The sequence below is a fragment of the Lepidochelys kempii genome, chromosome 6, assembly GCF_965140265.1.
Source record: "Lepidochelys kempii isolate rLepKem1 chromosome 6, rLepKem1.hap2, whole genome shotgun sequence".
Taxonomy (NCBI): Eukaryota; Metazoa; Chordata; order Testudines; family Cheloniidae; genus Lepidochelys; species Lepidochelys kempii.
The window spans coordinates 33319780-33336848 of record NC_133261.1 but is presented as its reverse complement, the minus strand read 5'-3'; the positions used below and the strand labels follow the sequence as shown (position 1 = coordinate 33336848).

The window sequence follows — 17069 nt, the reverse complement described above, 5'->3', positions numbered from 1 at the left end:
TCTTTCACCTGTCACTTTGTTCTTATTAAGCTGTAGAATTTTCTTATTTTTCATTTTGATCTTTAAAAAACATTATTTTTTGTGCTTTAAAGAAATACTCAGGAAATTATTATATGTATGTTTTTGCAGGTACTTCCCCTAGCTTGAGTCCTGTTGGTTCATCTAATCATGGGTCTATCTCCAGTGGGTCCCTTGTCAATCGATCACCTGTAGAATTTCCTGATACTGCTGATTTTCTTACTAAGCCAAGTGTTAATTTACATAAACCTCTGGGATATACATTTAGTTCTCCAGATTTTCAGCAGCAAGTTAAAGCTTCTACAAGCTATACTTGTAACAGGTACTGTAAACCCTCAGAAGTATTCAAAAGTATAAAAGCAAATTATTATATGCTATAAATATCAACACTTTTATATTAAAAATCATACTGATTTCCTTTTTTCCTAACCAAACTTGATATATCTGTGAAAGATAACTTCTCATACTAATTTATATCCAATGTATATGTAGCATCTATTATCAGGAAGGGCTGTAAATACACTTTACATATTTCATTGCTCTGTAATTGAATGTGGCAACCATTCTGTACTAGGAGTGCTATACTTTATGTTTTAGGAGGGGAAGGGAAACCCCATGTTTGGGAATTAATTCTATTCTGATTCAGTCACCTTTCAAATGACCAACACTACTTCTGGTAGCACATTGAAGGTTACTTATCTAAAGTATCCTGCTAACATTATGAGATTTACCAAGGTGATATGACTGCAAGTATCTGAATAATAGCATAGTAACTAGTGTTTATACAGCAATCAGAAGTGGGAAAAAAAGAAATAAGCTAATATTGTTTCTTGTCTTGTTTATTCTGTAAGCTGTGGACATAAACTTCTCAAGCATATTTCAACATCAAAGTCAGAATCTGGTGCAGAATATCAAGGTAGAAAATCAGGTAGGATTTCAAAATATGCAGGTATTTGCTAGTGCTTCACTATGCTTTCTCAATAGTCAAATAAGCAATTTTAAAAGTCCACATTAAAAATTTTCCTATACTTCCAAACAATTCATACGCATATCTTTTCAGTAACCATTTTAGTAGATCCCTAAGTATCTGGTTTATTATCTCTCAATTTCTTGAGCTAGGATAGGAGATGGCATAGTCTTATGTGTATCCTGTTCACTAAAGTTATGTTTTCTAACAGATGCCTACTTCTGGCTTTATAATTTTGCAAGCAAATGGAGTTTTTAATGCTCTGTAGCTGGTTTTCTGAATTTTTAACATGTCACACAACAAAATGTACTTTCCTACCACCTGACTAGCAGTCACTGTGTTGTAATAATTCAATTTCTATGAATAATAGGTTAAAATCCTACAGTGTAGCTTTTTCCACACACTCTCCATCAGGGAAGTTATTTTTGTCTTATGAACTCTCCTGTTAAGTCTTTGAATGAAAATAAGATAAAAAACAAACAACTGATTTTCATTATGAAGAACCTGTCGAGGCCATCTGAAGAATTATTGGCCAGTTAAACTAGATTTACATCTTTGCACTGCTGGAGTGGCACAAAGCAGCCAAAGTGTACCAGTGATCTGGCCTGATTTTTGTGAAAATGGATTACTTTAAATTTTTTCTGCTACCAGACTTTAACCAGCTACCGTACTTCTCAAGGGACCAAACGTCAGTTGGAGATACCAGATCACATTACTCTCTGTCCATTCCCCCTTTCTACTCCACTACACCCTTCACCCCTGAATGAGATGCTGAGGGAGGGGATTCATAGGAGCCAGCTATATCAGCTGTACTCCCAATGGCGGTTCATTCGTTCCAACCTCTTTCCGCGATTCAGAGTGGTTTCCACTTCCTTTGCTTGAGTGCCTACAGAATTTAAGAATAGTGTGAATTCAAACTTGAAGTGGACTTGTGCATTCTGTTCTTGACATACTGGTTTAGATGTTTATATCAAGAGAAATCTGTTTGGTTGCCCTCTTCTTTCACCTCTTCCCTTTCTATTATTCATTCCTCGATTTCTGTTTTGTGTAGACTACTATAAAAAAAGTGGGTTTTACAACTGAACTCTGAAATCAATTTGACTAGAACTCATTCTGATACATCTTCGCCTTAGTGATAAAATGTTCCACAATAATTTGTGTTTCTGATAAGTTCAGTTGTCTTCATGGATCATGAATGGAGAGACAATCTGAGGGCTTGTCTTCACTACCAGGGAGATCGATGCTGCTGCAACTGATGCAGTGGGTGTTGATTTAGCAGGTCTAGTGAAGACCTGCTAAATTGACGGCAGAGCCCTCTCCAGTTGACTCTGGTACTCCACCTCTCCGAGAAGAGTAAGGTAAGTTAAACAAAGAGTGTCTCCTGTCAACACAGTGCAGTGAAGACACCGCGTAAGTCAACCTAAGCTATGTAGACTCCAGCTATGTTGTTGTTCACGTAGCTGAAGTAGCATAACTTAGGTCGACTGATCCTGCTAGTGAAGACAAGCCCTAAGGTATCCTTTTCATATTTCTTTAGGACCAGTATCTTGAGTTGGATTCAGAAGTGAACTGAGAACCATAGTAATATGCAGCGCACATACATCTATGCTACTTAGAAAAGAGCTTTGGTCACTCAGTCTTTCCCCTGTCCCCAAGCACCCAGCCTGGAGAGGCTGAGCACCACACCTCTCTGCCATTCCAGCTCCCTGAGCTGGGGGAAAAGTCTGAATGGCTTTTTGTCTCTCTGGCCCCAGAGCAATTTTTTTTTTGCTGACTTTTTAGATTTGCCCCCAAAAAATCAGAATATTTGGTTTTATTTCAGATTGAACCAATTTTTTTGAACTGCAAATGAAACAAAAAATCTATTATTTGTGAACTCTTTCTAGACCAGGACCATATCTTTCTCTGTTGACAGTAAAATACCTAGCACCCAAAAGCATGCTGAATAGTGAACCATATATCTGATTCTGTAATCTGTTTTCATTTACTTTTAGAGAAGAGAGCATTATCTGCTTGTAATATTTTAATTCTTTTAAGATTACTGCTTTTTTAAAATAATCTCCCAGTCTTCTCCACTAACTCTGTAGAGTATTTATTGTCACATTTATTTAAACTCTTACATTTGTCGGAAAGGAAGTGCAAAAAGTGAAGCATTTAGCCACTCATGTTTCACCAAAGGAGACATATAAGTATCTACAATGATAAAATGTAACAGTTAAGGAGTTTGATGCTGGAGTATTACAAACTTATTTACTCGCATTTAATAAACAAATGTGCATCCAATAAACAGGAAGATGCAATAAGCACAGTGTGGTACAGTACAATGATTTTCCATCCCCTCTTTTGCAATGTGTCTAATGCATAGAAGGATATGGAAAGATTGGTTTGAGATTTTAATGAATGTGGAATTGTAAAATAATAAATGCTGTATTGTAAAGGACACAATTTGAGCTTAAATGACAAATTTATTTGGGGGAATATTTATATAAAATATTAAAATTATTTGAATATATAAAATACATCTTATAGGAATCCATAGTGTCATCTTAGTTAAAACACAGGCTGATGAATGTAACCATCCCCTTCTTCAGGGCACTCTCTGCTTAATAGCTTGAGAAGAGAAAAGAAAAGGTGGACTTTGCAGAAATCACAAGGCAATAAATCTAACATCTAGTGGGTCAAGGGTGGGAGCAAGTAGCAATTAATTAAAAATCTTAATTCCTGAATTGATTTATGAATAAATTGTTGATAGTAATTGTGCACTTGTTATATTTAAGGTGAAGATGGAACCACGGGTATTTCAGAAGAGTCAGTCCACCATGCAGAGGGATGGAAAGATGAAAGAAAAGAAAGCAGAGACTGCAGAAAAAAGTTGATAGAAAGTGACAGTCAGCAAATGGATCAAACACAGTATAACCAGCAATCTGATGTAAGCATATAATTGCAGTAATACCCGCAATGTTGTATATTAATGTATTTCTCTGTGAGTTTTAATATCATATTCTAAGGAGGTCCTTACTTTACATTATAAGAGCCTTTGGAAAACAGTGCATCACTGGAATCCAGGATTCCAAATACTGGTTAAGTTTAGAAGTAAAATTTCAAAGTATACAAATTACACTAGCACCCAGCATGAATATGGGTCCTGTGAAAATGCATGCTTGGATTAATTTACTTTGTTAAACATAATTGATGTGCTGTCTTATAAAGACTCGCTCTGAAAACGTGACTGATCTGCATATGTGTGTGCAGGTATCAAACTGTGAAATAAAAAGTAGCAGAATAGTACAGTGATACTTAGTAAGGTTTGCTGATTTTTCTATTTTAAATCTCATTTTCTAGTTGAAACCCCACTTTTTATCAATTTCAGCTGGTTCAAACTATATTTAAACAAAAATTAGGACACAGGTTATGTTAGCTTATATACAAAATGTTTGTGTGGTTTTTTTTTATTTCAGCATTGATTTAGAAAAAAGTACAAAAACTTAAGTCTTAAGACCAGAATGAAATGTTGGCAGTCTTTACATCAAAGCCCAGCAAGGCATGGAAGCTCTTGGGCCATTTAAAATAAATGAATTGTTTTTAGTATGCTCAAAAGTATACAAAGTGAAGTCTTGAACTATTGTGTTACGAATTGAGGGTTTTCTCATGGCTACAATTTTTACATGCTTTTAGTTCATCAGCATGTATAGTAGGTGTAAAGACCAACAATATTGTGTCACCATTTCAAGGCAAAAAGGTTGATGGGATAAAATAAGTGCACAGAATAACTACAGCAACACAGTGAAATGTAAAAAGTTCAACAATACTTTTCCATTTTAACGTCTATTTAAATACAAGTGACAAATTGGTTTTCATTCTCATTGTGGAAATGGTTCATTCTCTCTTACACAGATGGAACAGGATCCTTCATTAGAACTGATGATAACAGAAGATCATGAATCATTAATGGAGAAGATGAACAATTGGAATTTCCAAATTTTTGATCTACTGCAAAAAATGGGAGACAAATCTGGAAGGATCCTTAGCCAGGTTTGTTGCTGTTTTTGATGTATGAGCCACAACTGAGGTGCTGTTTTGCCAGTCTGTGTATAAATTAAGAATAGCTTGAAAAGTAGCAATTTTATTTTCTTCTCATCTACCCTTCCATGTATGTAGACAGTAAGAATTGTTTATTTTGTGGGAAACTTACCTCAAACAGTGGGATTTTTTGCATTTTATTTTGAATACTGTGAGAGTATTGATAATTCTTATTTTATATGGGAGTGAGTTCTGTAGTCTTTAACTCCGGTTGCAACAAAGGACTACGTCTCCTGTCAACTGTTTCATGTTTTTTGGTGGAATGTAGCGTCTCTTGTCAACTGTTTCATGGTTTTTGGTGGAATGTAGTTGTCATTGAAAGTCACAGCTGAGGCGGGAGAGGCAATCTTTCTAGTAGCCTTTTCTGTTTCTCCCATAAACAACGCTATTCTTTCTTCCATGCTGCCTCTTAAATAGAATGCACTCCCTGACCTAATTCATAAGGCTACTACTCTTTCTTCAAAACTCCACTTCCACTGTGAAGTTTACAGGAAGTCTGCCAGCCACTAATGGCTAGGCTGAAGGACAGTCGGGGATAGCTGATAGCAGATTTTATTTATTCTCTTTTTGATGTATTTATAAAAGAAAAAAAATCTTTCAGATGATTTAGTACTGTCAAGTTGTGCATTGGTTAAACTGTGGAACCATGTAATCTTCTCCTAGTTATTCTCCCCTCTCCCCTTTTCCCTCCTATTGTTTAAAACACCCATTTATTGTATCTTCCTTGCATTTGTTTCAAAGATAAGCTCTTTAAGATAGGGATTTGTGCTATACTGTGCATTTGTATAGCACCTAGCATCATAATAATAATAAACTATGTAATAGCGCCACAGTAATGGCACTGTCACTCTGTTCTAAACCTCTGAGAGAGTCATAACTTTCTTAGATATTTTCCTTTTAGACTGAAATTGGCAGTGCAGATCTTTTGATGCCTCAGAAATGTCCTCACTGTTCTAATTTACCTTCATCCCAGTTTCCCTAATGAAGGAAGTTGGTATCAGCCTACCTATAGAGACAGGAGTGCCCTTGGAGAAGCTAGAATTCAGGGGGAATTTCTTGCATAGCTTCTTGGGTTAGGATGAGGACACTGGAACCACTTGAATGTGATTATTTAAATGTACATGTACTGCATTCCTAAAAGAGAGTTCCAGTGAACAGTTTATAGGGGGAAGGAAGGCTTCAAGAGGAACCTTTATCTATTTTCTCCTAGGAAGCCTGAGAATTCTACTTTGACAGATCTCTTAATCAAGTCTATACTTGAAAGATTGTCTAAAGCATTGGTGGGCAGCCTGCGAGCCGCAGGTTACTCACCATTGGTCTAAAGCTTTGGGATAGGGACTGTTTGGCAACTCTGCTCCTCAGTAATAGAAAACAGCATAATTCTTCTAGCATAGCATGCGTAAAAGATTAAAGACAGGAAAAGAAAGTAAGAAGGTGCATTGGGGTCATTTCAGTAAAGAGATTTGCAGATTTTTTTTCATTTTGATTTCAAGAGAGTGGTAAGATAGTTGTCTGTTTAGATGGAAAGAATTCCTGCAAACTGTATTAATAGCACATCAGTGCTCAATGACTCATTTTTAATGAAGCATCAACTAAATTTAATAATTTAACAATTTTAACAGTATACTTAAATAAAAAATATAGCAGAATATTCTTAAAGTTGAATGAAGCTAAAATGATTAAACTTTGACACTTTTTAAAACCAAAATTAATTTTAATATGTGTTTAGGTGACATACACCTTGTTCCAAGACACTGGCTTGTTTGAAATTTTCAAAATTCCAACACAAGAATTCTTGAATTACTTTTGTGCACTAGAAAATGGCTACCGAGATATTCCCTGTAAGTAATGTTCAACTACACTATATACATTTATTCCTTTATAACAAAACATGTAAGTATGTTTACTTATTATTTTACCCATAAAACTACAGATAGTGTCTAATCTTAATGTTACAGGTATGATAATTGGATTGTTTTTAATAAATCTCTTTTCTCATAATTTATGAAAAATTAGACCTACAACAAAAGATTTGGTGGACTCCAAAATTGAGACTGCTCATATTTAGTTTGAATATAATCTGGTAAAATGTGCATGAATAGTTCAGGAAGTTTTCAGATTGAGCCTGTCCAAAGTCTTTTGAAGTCAGTAGGAGCCTATTAATTGACTTCAGTGAGTTTAGATCAGTCCTGTTAAGAATATAAATGCTTATTTATTATGCTAACCCTTATTTAACGTTGCTATTCTTTTGTAAAAAGAAAAGTTCCTCCATACAATCTAAACTTTTACTCTATTCTGTGATTTGTTCAAGACTATTAAACATTTTTTCCTGTGCTTTATACATGTCACGGCTGGGGTATCAGTAAGTGGTCACAGCAGCTGGAATTTCAAAATTGATTAACAGTCATTTAATGTGTTTTAAAGATATTAGCACAAGTTTTCTGGTCTTTCTGTTTATAGATGCCATTTACTTCAAAGTCATGTTGTTCTTTGAATCTGTGTGCATGTGGATCCCACTGGCAGTGTGCATTCAGAAGTTTTATCAGCAGTGTCCACTAGGGGTTGAACATGCACCTTCACGCCCTCCCCCTCCTCTCCTAAGGCAAAAAGGGAAAGCAACTTTGCCCACCGTTCAGTTCCTTCTAACCACTCTTTGGCAGAGAGTTGAAACAACAGGATCCTTCCTTAGAATAATTAGTTTGTTGTTACTGTAAACTTTTGATTTAGTTTTAGCAATTGTATTTGATAGTGTAGTGTTTCCTCTATACCCTGTTGGCAAAAATAATAATCACCATAATAATAATTTTTAACTAAGATAAGCTGCTACCATTGACTGCAATTTTGAGAACACTCCAAGTGTAGTTGAAGGGCCAACAGAAACACTCTCAACTAATCATGATTATTTGGTATCGCAAAGCAAAGAAACTTCCAGGCAATGGATGTATCAACCAGAAAGTACGCATCCTGCAAGCTGAGGGTACTGAAACAGTCTTAAAGAAGGTATGATAGATGTGGGAGCCGCCATGTGAAATTTGGCATGGACAATATAAACACTGAAAAACCTGAGCTGTGGTACAGGCCACCAACTCCCTTTCTTTTTCTGAATAAGGAAAATAAAATCCTTTTTCCTTGAAGCCAGAGGCACTGGCTCTGTTGTGCCCAGCTATAGTAGAGATTCTGTTTCTTTCTGCATGGGACTCCCATACGAGTAGTCCCTGAAAAGGGGAATGGGTGGGTGGGTGTGGGGAGATATATTACAGAATTGGAGGGTGTACCCCTCTTGGATCACCTGAAAGACCCAGCAGTCTTAGGTAATTGCAGCCCAAGCCTCCTTGAAGAAAAAGAGATGGGAACCAAAAGGAAGGTAGGAAAGGTATCGATCCACAGAGTCTAGAGCAGTATCCTCAACTGAAGCATTAAACTCTTGTTTCTGAGATTGAAATGGCTGGGTAGAGGACAATGGAAATGGCTTTCTCTTTTGATACCTTGACCTCTTTTTCATCTTATTTGGTGGTAAAAATAATAATAAGAGGTGTAAAAATAAGAAGAGGTAGCTGGTTGAGATCTCTGTGTAGAAGAAAGCTGACATTTATAATGCTTCCTTCTAAAATTGGAGGTATATAGTCCCAAAAATCTAAGTGTGGTTCGTGAGTCCTTCAAGGAGTGCAATGTGTCATCCATTTTTCAATTAAACAGCTCTTTTCCATCAAATGGTAAGTCTTGCAGTGTTCTTTGCACCTCCTTATGCGGACCCAAAGTAGATAACCATGAATCTCTCCTCATGGTAACACCTGTAACCATCAGTCTTGGTCCTGTGTCAACTGAGTCCAAACCTGCCAGAAAGGAGGTCTTAGCAATTAGTTGTCCCTCTAAACAAACTAATTTAAATTTCTCTTTGATATCTGATGGTAGTTTGTCCATGAAATCTGCTGTTCTGCACCACTAGAAATAATTATACTTGCCAGCCTAGCTTTATAGTTTGCAATTCTGACCCAAAGACAAGCAGAAGAATAACCTTTTGGCCAAATACATCTTTTTTTTTTTTTGTTCTTTTTCTTCTCAAGTAGACCTTGTTATCTGTTTGTTTTTTTCATTAGCCACAGTATCTACTAAGGATTTTGGTGCCAGGTACATATAGAGGTACTCAAATCCCTTTTGTGGGGGACTTAGTGTTTATGTTCAGCCTTCTCTGAGGTCACTGTGATAGATGCCAAAGTAGTCACAAGTCCTTTGTGGGTTCAAAAATTCTTTCATTAATAAGGTGAGCTATCCTGTTTTATGCAACTGGTTGAAGAATATCAAACAGTTTGTGTGTTTTCTAATGGACCAACTCCAAAGACACTTCTGCCATTCTCTTTAAAAGCTCCTGGTAAGCTTTAAAATCATCTGCAGTCATGTGAATGGAGGAGACAACAACTTCATCCAGGGAAGATTAGAAGCCCCTAAGAGATGGATTTTCTTGTGTTGTTGTAGCCCTGTTGAGAGAGACAAGGTAGGAGAGGTAATATTTTTATTGGATGAACTTCTGGTGGAAGGTGCAAGCTTTCAAATTACACAAATTTTTTCTTTAGGTCTGGGAAAAGAAATCAGAGTGTCTGAGCTAAATACAAGTTGGGACAGATAGTTAAGCATACGAGATAAATTTTATAAGGGGTCACTTGAGATGGAATGGGCAATAAGGGTTAGATTGTTATGCAAGAGGGGTTGGATATGGACCATTAAGGGTTAGCATGCAGGTGCATGTGTTACAGATTGTTGTAATGAGCCACGAAACCAGTTTTCCTGTTAAATCCATGGTTTTTAGTGTATAGGAGTGTTATGAATTTAAGTCCCCAGCCTTGCCATTTGAAGATGTTGTGTACGTTTCCTTTGAGGACAAGTATTGAAAAATCAGATATGGAGTGATCACTTTGTGAAAAGTGTTTGGCCATGGGTGATATAGTATTTTTGTCTTTTATCATTTTTCTGTGTAAGTTCATTCGAGAGCATAGTGATTATCTGGTGTCTCCCACAGAGTTGTTATTGGGACATATGATGCACTACATATGGTATTCCACATGTTGTGATAGGCATGTGTAGGACCCATAAATCTTGATAGGTGTTTGTGGGAGATATTTATCATTGTAGCAGTGGAGGTATATCTGCAGATTTTGCATCTGGTATTCTGGCAGGGTCTGGTGCTGCTTTGAGTTGGTGTGGCCTGGTCTGTGGGAAGCTTGCTTCTGATGATGAGGTTGGCGAGGTTGGGGGTTTGTCTGAAAGCCTTGAAGAGGGGTTCAGAAAAGATTTCTTTCAGAATGGTGGGTGACATCTAGGTGTCTGTGGTCAGTGGGGTATTCTTTCCTTTATTGAAACAGGTTTTCTCAGTTTACGGGCCCATTCCATGATGTGATCTACTTCTCTGGTGAAATGTTTGCATTTCTCCTTCATCCTCTTCAGAAAGTGGTTATTGAACTTCGGAAACAGCCTGCCCTGTGGGAGAAGGGACAGACCTCTGAGGCCATTTAAATGCTGGTCTTGTGTGTGAAGCCAAATGATGACTTGGTGTTAAGGACAAAGAGGCGAGCATGGCCAATGTTGAAAAGCATATGGGTAAAGCATATTAAACCAAGATGATGGAACCCAAAGAACAAAAGATGGCTCTTGTGGCAGAGCCCAAAATGCAGTGGTTTTAGAGGCACCTCCTCTGTTACATTCACTGTCCCTCGATGGAGCCGATGAAGATGGTTGATGCTCTGGGGACTAGCCTCTACTGGAGGCCTGTGATGACGAGGAGGAAAAAGAACCTTCTAAAAGACTATCTGGACCTGGAGGTGCTATAACTTGCTGAGCTGTGGAAGGATTTCTCTGATCCTCAATGTGAGGTCTCAATGCAATCTTCATGACAGGCATTCGGTGTTCATGCTATGGTGGACATTCTGACTTGCTTAATGTAGGAGAGAAGTACGGTAAAGGAGACTCTGTTATCAGCTGTGTCTATAAAGGAGACACTAGCAGATGATCCCTGTACTGAGTGTAGGTAGCGGATATCTGATTTCCTTTTGCCCATAACCATGTACCTCGGTACTGTTTGAATCAGCACCATGCTCTTTAATGCCTTTTGAGCTGGTGCCAAGGAGTCAGACTCTGTTCACATCAGTGCCAGGTGTTTTGCTGGTGCCAATATATAATGCCACTTTGACTGCAGCACTATGCAGAACAGTACTGAAAAATCCTTTTGACTGTGTTGACGAACTCAGGCACTCGAAAAAGCTGAAGTTGCACATGGTTCTTTCTTGCTTGTGGCCACTTTAAGTGAGTTCCTCGGTACCTGTACCTCAGATTTCTTGTGTGGTACTGGAGATAGGGACTATTGCCAAGAAGATGGTTTGGCAGTATGCGCCTTACTCCCACAGCCAGCCATGGTGTCTGACTGCTCTATTGGTTTTGTAATCTGAGATTTAGGGTTCTTATTAGATGAATGAGTTCTCTTTGAGCCTTTGGAGCCAGAAATAACCTCCCTTCTTGTTAGGCACTAGAAGTCTGGCTCTTTGGCAAAGCAACCAATGGCATTTTCAGCGGGTCAGTGAATAAATAAAATGCACTATTGGTCTGCAGCTTCACACACCTCAGATCACCTCTGAATCTGATGCAGCTCTCATGGATTTCTCTGTGAGAAAGTTTTTTCATCTTGATTCCCTGGATTTTTGAGTGCACTTTTTAAATACTCTACAGATTGTGCACTTAGATATGACTCTCCCCTAAATAATATAGACATTTGTCATGTCCATTCTTGAGGGGAATTACCACTCTACATGATAGGCATGGCTTAAAGCAAGGTGTTTAAGGTTCAGGCATAAAGACTAGACTTGGTACCGCAAAAAGCCTAACTAAAACTAAAACTTGCTAAAAAAATGTTGTTGTTGTTTGCTGACAGGCTATGAAGGGACTACTACACTATATATTAAATACAGTGGATACAATTAAATGAAAATTAACCATAAACTGTACTAAGGAAGGACACCATGTTGTTCCAACTGCCTGCCAAAGGGTGGTTAGAAAGAACTGAGAGGTGGGCAGGGTTACTCAGCCCTTTATGCCCTCTGAAATGGAGCATAAGGGCATGAAGACTGCATGTGCAACCCCTAGTGGACACTGCTGATAAAACTTCTGAACATCTGTGCAAAGGGCATATGCACACCATGAATGGGATCCACATGCATGGAACATCTCAAAGAACAACAGTTATGGTAAAGTGTAAATAATCTTTTGCGGGAGGTTGAGAGGGGGAAGGGATTTTCTTCTATCTCTTGATAAATAGGAAATTAAGCATATTATTATGAACTAACAGTGGCATATTGATTCTGCAAACATCTCTCTTCCATAGTTACCCTTCTTATTAGGTTAAGATGAAAAGAGCCACAATCCCCAGAAACAAATGAACTTGCGTGTATGTTTGAGATAGGTAGCTCTCAATAATAAATGCATCATTTGATTTTAGAAAAAGGTAATTGAGTAACTGTTTTTGTATTTTTATTGTCTTTATAAATAAATTTCTTGTCCCAGCGCTGGGCAATTAAAACACAAAACACAGTTCACATCAGTTTTATAGTTAATTTAACTGTTCCCCATATATAGTCAATCAATTTCTCCTACTGTATGGGTGTTTCACACAACAGAGGAGATGACATTTTTAATAGAATAATGTAATTTTAAAACCATAAACTACACACACAAAAAAAAAAACCCAAGATAATTCTGAGGTGAAAGTACTTGTTCTTTTTTGAATGATTGCACATGTCCTTTCCACTGTCAGTACATGCACGTCTTGTGCACAATTGTTGAAGATTTTTCCATCAGGGCAGCATGAGTGCCCTCTGGTGCCTTGCACCAGTGCACACAGGTATAAAGGGCCATGCTGCCCTCCCAACACCTCTCAGTTCCTTCCTATCACTGGTGATGGTTGTTGGATCTGTGATATTTGCATTTGCAAGTCTTCCTTCCCTTCTTGTGTGTGTGTGTGTGTATATATATATAGTATTTGTCATGTTAGTTTAGTCTAGAGTATTGTATTTGGTACACAATTAGTGACTAGAGTAAGTTTAGCTTACTTCTTAGTGAAGCTCAGTCTCCAGTACTCATTTGGGTACTGGGTCTGGTATCGGACTCATGCCATGTTCTGCCAGCTTCAGGGCCTGTCACTACTGTGGCAAACCTATGCCGGTGAGTGATCCTCTTCCCAGCTGCCTTAAATGGCTGGGGTAAGTGTATGTTGGTTACAAATGTCACATTTGTAGAGGGTTCAGACCTCATTCGATAAAGGACAGGACTGTCAGGTTCATGTACTTACCCATGGAGTCTGCATTTCACCCTCCAATGAAACCTTCCTGCTGAGAACAGGTACTGGGCATGTCTGAGTCTGCCAGGAGTACTCTGTCATTCATTTTGAATCTATAGGCAAACATTCCTCACTGATACCAAAGAAAAGACTTAGTAACTCCTTGAAGGACTCAGTACTGGGGCCTTCGAAATCTTCAGGCCAGGCACCAAGTGGAGGCAAGGCACTGATGGGCACTCAAAGAAGAGGCACTCCCAGATACAGTCTGTGTGAAAAGAGTGATTGTTGACTCTGGAGCCTGGGAAGGGCCCACTGAGACCTATCCCAGGACCAGCACAGCTAGCAGTACTGCAAGGTCAGGAGCCTTTGACAGTGCCTTGTACACCCGAGGCATTTGGGGCAACATAGGAACTACTGAACTTCTAGATACTGGTTTTACCCACAGTGCAAGACTCCTGCCTGATACCGGGATTGGATGTGTTAGATTCTACGGTGCCAGTTCCAGTCCCGGTGCACCATTTGCCACTGGTGGCTGTGGCTGTTGGTGCATCTCGGTGGCTTCCTTAGAAGGGGAATCAGGCTCTCAATTTAAGGGACACTTACTTTCATATGTCAATTCATCAAAGCCACAGAAAGTTCCTCAGAATTATATTCCCACTACCAGTTCTGCCTTTTGGCCTGTCAGCAGCACCTTGCATGTTCACAAAATGCATGTCAATAGTGGCAGCGTTCCTGGGAAGGTCAGTAATCTGTGTGTTCCCTTACCTAGATGACTGGCTAGTGAGAGGCCCATGCAGGTACCATTACTCTCCAGAATAGCTGCTATCCAGTCAATCTTTCACATGCAAGGTCTTTAATCAATACAGAGAAATCTATCCTGACTCCAGTTCAAAAAATAGAATTAATTGGGGCAGTCCTGGACTCTGTACAGGCCATGGCATTCCTGCCACAGCAGAGGTTGCAAGTGATGCAGCTCATTGCACTAGATCTAAAGACACATTCTTTGACTACAATTCAGTATTGCCTCAGACATCTAGGGCACATGGTGGTGTGCACTTACGTGGTCCAACATGCCAGAATGCACTTCAGAGAGCTTCAGCGTTGGCTCACCTCATTGTATTCTCCAGCACACCATCGTATGGACAGCAGGTTCAGGTGCCTGGTTGAGTCTTGTCCTCCCCGGACCGGTGGATAGACCTATTAATTGTTTGCGGAGGAGTCCTGTTTGCTCCTCCTTAACAGACATTCACCTTAGTCACATATGCATTGGATCCGGGAGCTCATTTAGGCCCCCTTCAGACTCAGGGGCTTTGGTCTTCACAAGGTCTAAATCCACATATAAATATCAGGAAGCTGCAGGCCATCTGTTTGGCTTGCATGGCATTCCTCCTGCATATCACAGGGTGGAATTTGTTAGTGCTCCCAGATAACACAGCAGCCATGTTTTATGTAAGCAAACAGTGGGGAGCCCAGTTGACGAAGTTATGCCTAGAGGCGATCTTGCTTTGGAACTTCTGCATAGCCAGGTCATAGACTCATAGACTTTAAGGTCAGAAATGACTATCATGATCATTTTCTGATCTCCTGCTCGTTGCAGGCCACAGAATCTCAGCCACCCACTCCTGTAATAGACCCCTAACCTCTAGCTGAGTTACTGAAGTCTTCAAATCATGATTTAAAGACTTCAAGTTATACTCCTGGGGGAATTGTGTGCCACTGCGTGTGCATAGAATTCCTGTCCCCTACAAATTTCTCTGCTTCCCTGCAGAAAAGTGACTTTCTGATGGGTCATGTGCCCCTCCCCAGAAGCGTGGGCGCATTGTTTCAGGTGCCTAGAGCATCTGATGGAGAGGTAAATCACTTCCGGGGAACAGCAGGGCTGAGGACACCCTGGCCATTGGCTTCTACCTTGCACCGGGTTCAGCTGCTAGTCCCAGCTGGGCTGGGGTCTGGGGAGCACGGGACTTCCTGTTCCGCTGCAAGGAACAGCCGGAGCCGAGTCAGACCCACTCCCAGAAAACTGCCCTGGCTGCAGGATGCTCCACCCCTGCTTCCTATCGCTCCTCAGCTGTGGGGGAAGGGGTCACTGTACTGGGAGCTGCTCCCTTGCCCATCCAACCCCCATACCTCTGGACACCCCCATACCCAGATTCCCCCTGCCATTGAACCTCACCCTCCCTGCACCCAGACACCCCTCTGACTGAGTACCCTGCACCTGAACCCCCATCGCCTGTGTCCAGAGCCCTCCTGTACCCGGATCCCGCCGCTGAGTCCCACGCTCTGCATCCAGAGCCCCTCTTCACCAGACCCCCTCACCAAGCCCCACCCCACCCTGCACCTGGACCTCCACCACTGCACCTGGATCGCCCCCCACCCTGATGAGCCCCAGTCCCCTGCACCTGGGCCACCCCAGTGAGCCCTCGCATCAAGATCCCCACCATACTGACCTGCAACCAGCTCCATCCAGACTCCCAACACACCAAGTCCATTCCCCGAGCTGAGTCCCTCACACCCAGACCCCCCCGCTGAGCCCATCCCCCCACATCCAGGTCCTCTCTGCTGAGCTGCAACAACCTTCACCCCCCTTTAGAATCCCGTTGTCCCTGCACCTGGAACCACCCAACAAGCCCCTGTGCATCCAGATCCTCCCCACAGCCGGACCCCCCCTGAGACGCCCACACCCAGATTTTCCCACACAGAACCCTCTCACACCACACCTGGATCCCCCCACACTATGTCCCTCCACACTTGAAACCTGTTGGACAGAGCCTGCCTGCCCACACCTAGTGAGCTTGCACTGTCAGGATTGGGAGCAACCTCACAGCTGATTCTGTGTCCTGGGGGTAGGGGTGGGCTGCATGGTGATCTCCCACTTCCATGCAGCCAGTGGCCTGTGCTCTCCACTGCCACGCTGGAGTCTCCCCACTTATTTATTGACAAATAAAATTTGCAGAATTTTAAAAAAGTTGTGTGCAGAACTTTAAATTTTTTGGTGCATAATTCCCTCAGGAGTAAAGAGAATCCACCATTTACACTAGTTTAAACCTGCAAGTGACCCATGCCCCATGCAGCAGAGGAAGGTGGAAAACCCCCAGAGTCTCTGCCAGGTTGACCCAGCGAAAAATCCTTTCCCAACCCCAAATATGGCAGTCAGTTAGACCCTGAGCATGTGGGCAAGACCCACCAGCTAGGCACCTGGGAAAGAATTCTCTGTAGTATCTCCGAGCCCTCCCCATCTGGTGTCCCCTCACCACCTATTTCCTGCTATCCAATCACCAGATATTTGCTGCTATCTGTCGCAGATCGGCTACATGCCATTGTAGACAGTCTTATCATACCGTCTGCTCCATAAACTTATCCAGCTCAGTCTTAAAGCCGGTTAGGTTTTTTTTGCCCCCCACCGCTCTCCTTGGAAGACTATTCGAGAACTTCACTCCTCTAATGATTAGAAACCTTTGTCTAATTTCAAGCCTAAACTTGTCGCTGGCCAGTTTATATCCATCAACCGGACAGTGGCTTACCTTCCAGAGGTCCAAAACACTCTGGCAGACCACCTGACCAGATTGTTTGCAGGTCACCACAAGTGGTCCCTTTGTCCAGATGTGTTCAAGGCCATTTTCCAGTGGTGGGGAACTCTCCAAGTGGACCTATTTGCAACAAAAGAAAAAAAAATCATCTCTTTTGTTC

General features: G+C 40.7%; 1 protein-coding gene across 3 annotated transcripts in view; it reads left to right on the top strand.

Annotated features, from left to right (window-relative positions):
* PDE3B (phosphodiesterase 3B) overlaps positions 1-17069 on the top strand; it is a 239204-nt gene that overhangs the window by 184206 nt on the left and 37929 nt on the right. For 2 of the 3 annotated variants that reach the window (XM_073347443.1, XM_073347442.1), the window contains exons 6-10: positions 130-340; positions 870-946; positions 3763-3914; positions 4880-5017; positions 6795-6906. In XM_073347443.1, the coding sequence (XP_073203544.1) occupies positions 130-340; positions 870-946; positions 3763-3914; positions 4880-5017; positions 6795-6906 (690 nt within the window). The remainder of the gene's footprint in view (positions 1-129; positions 341-869; positions 947-3762; positions 3915-4879; positions 5018-6794; positions 6907-17069) is intronic. The other variant, XM_073347444.1, reaches the window with a different exon arrangement.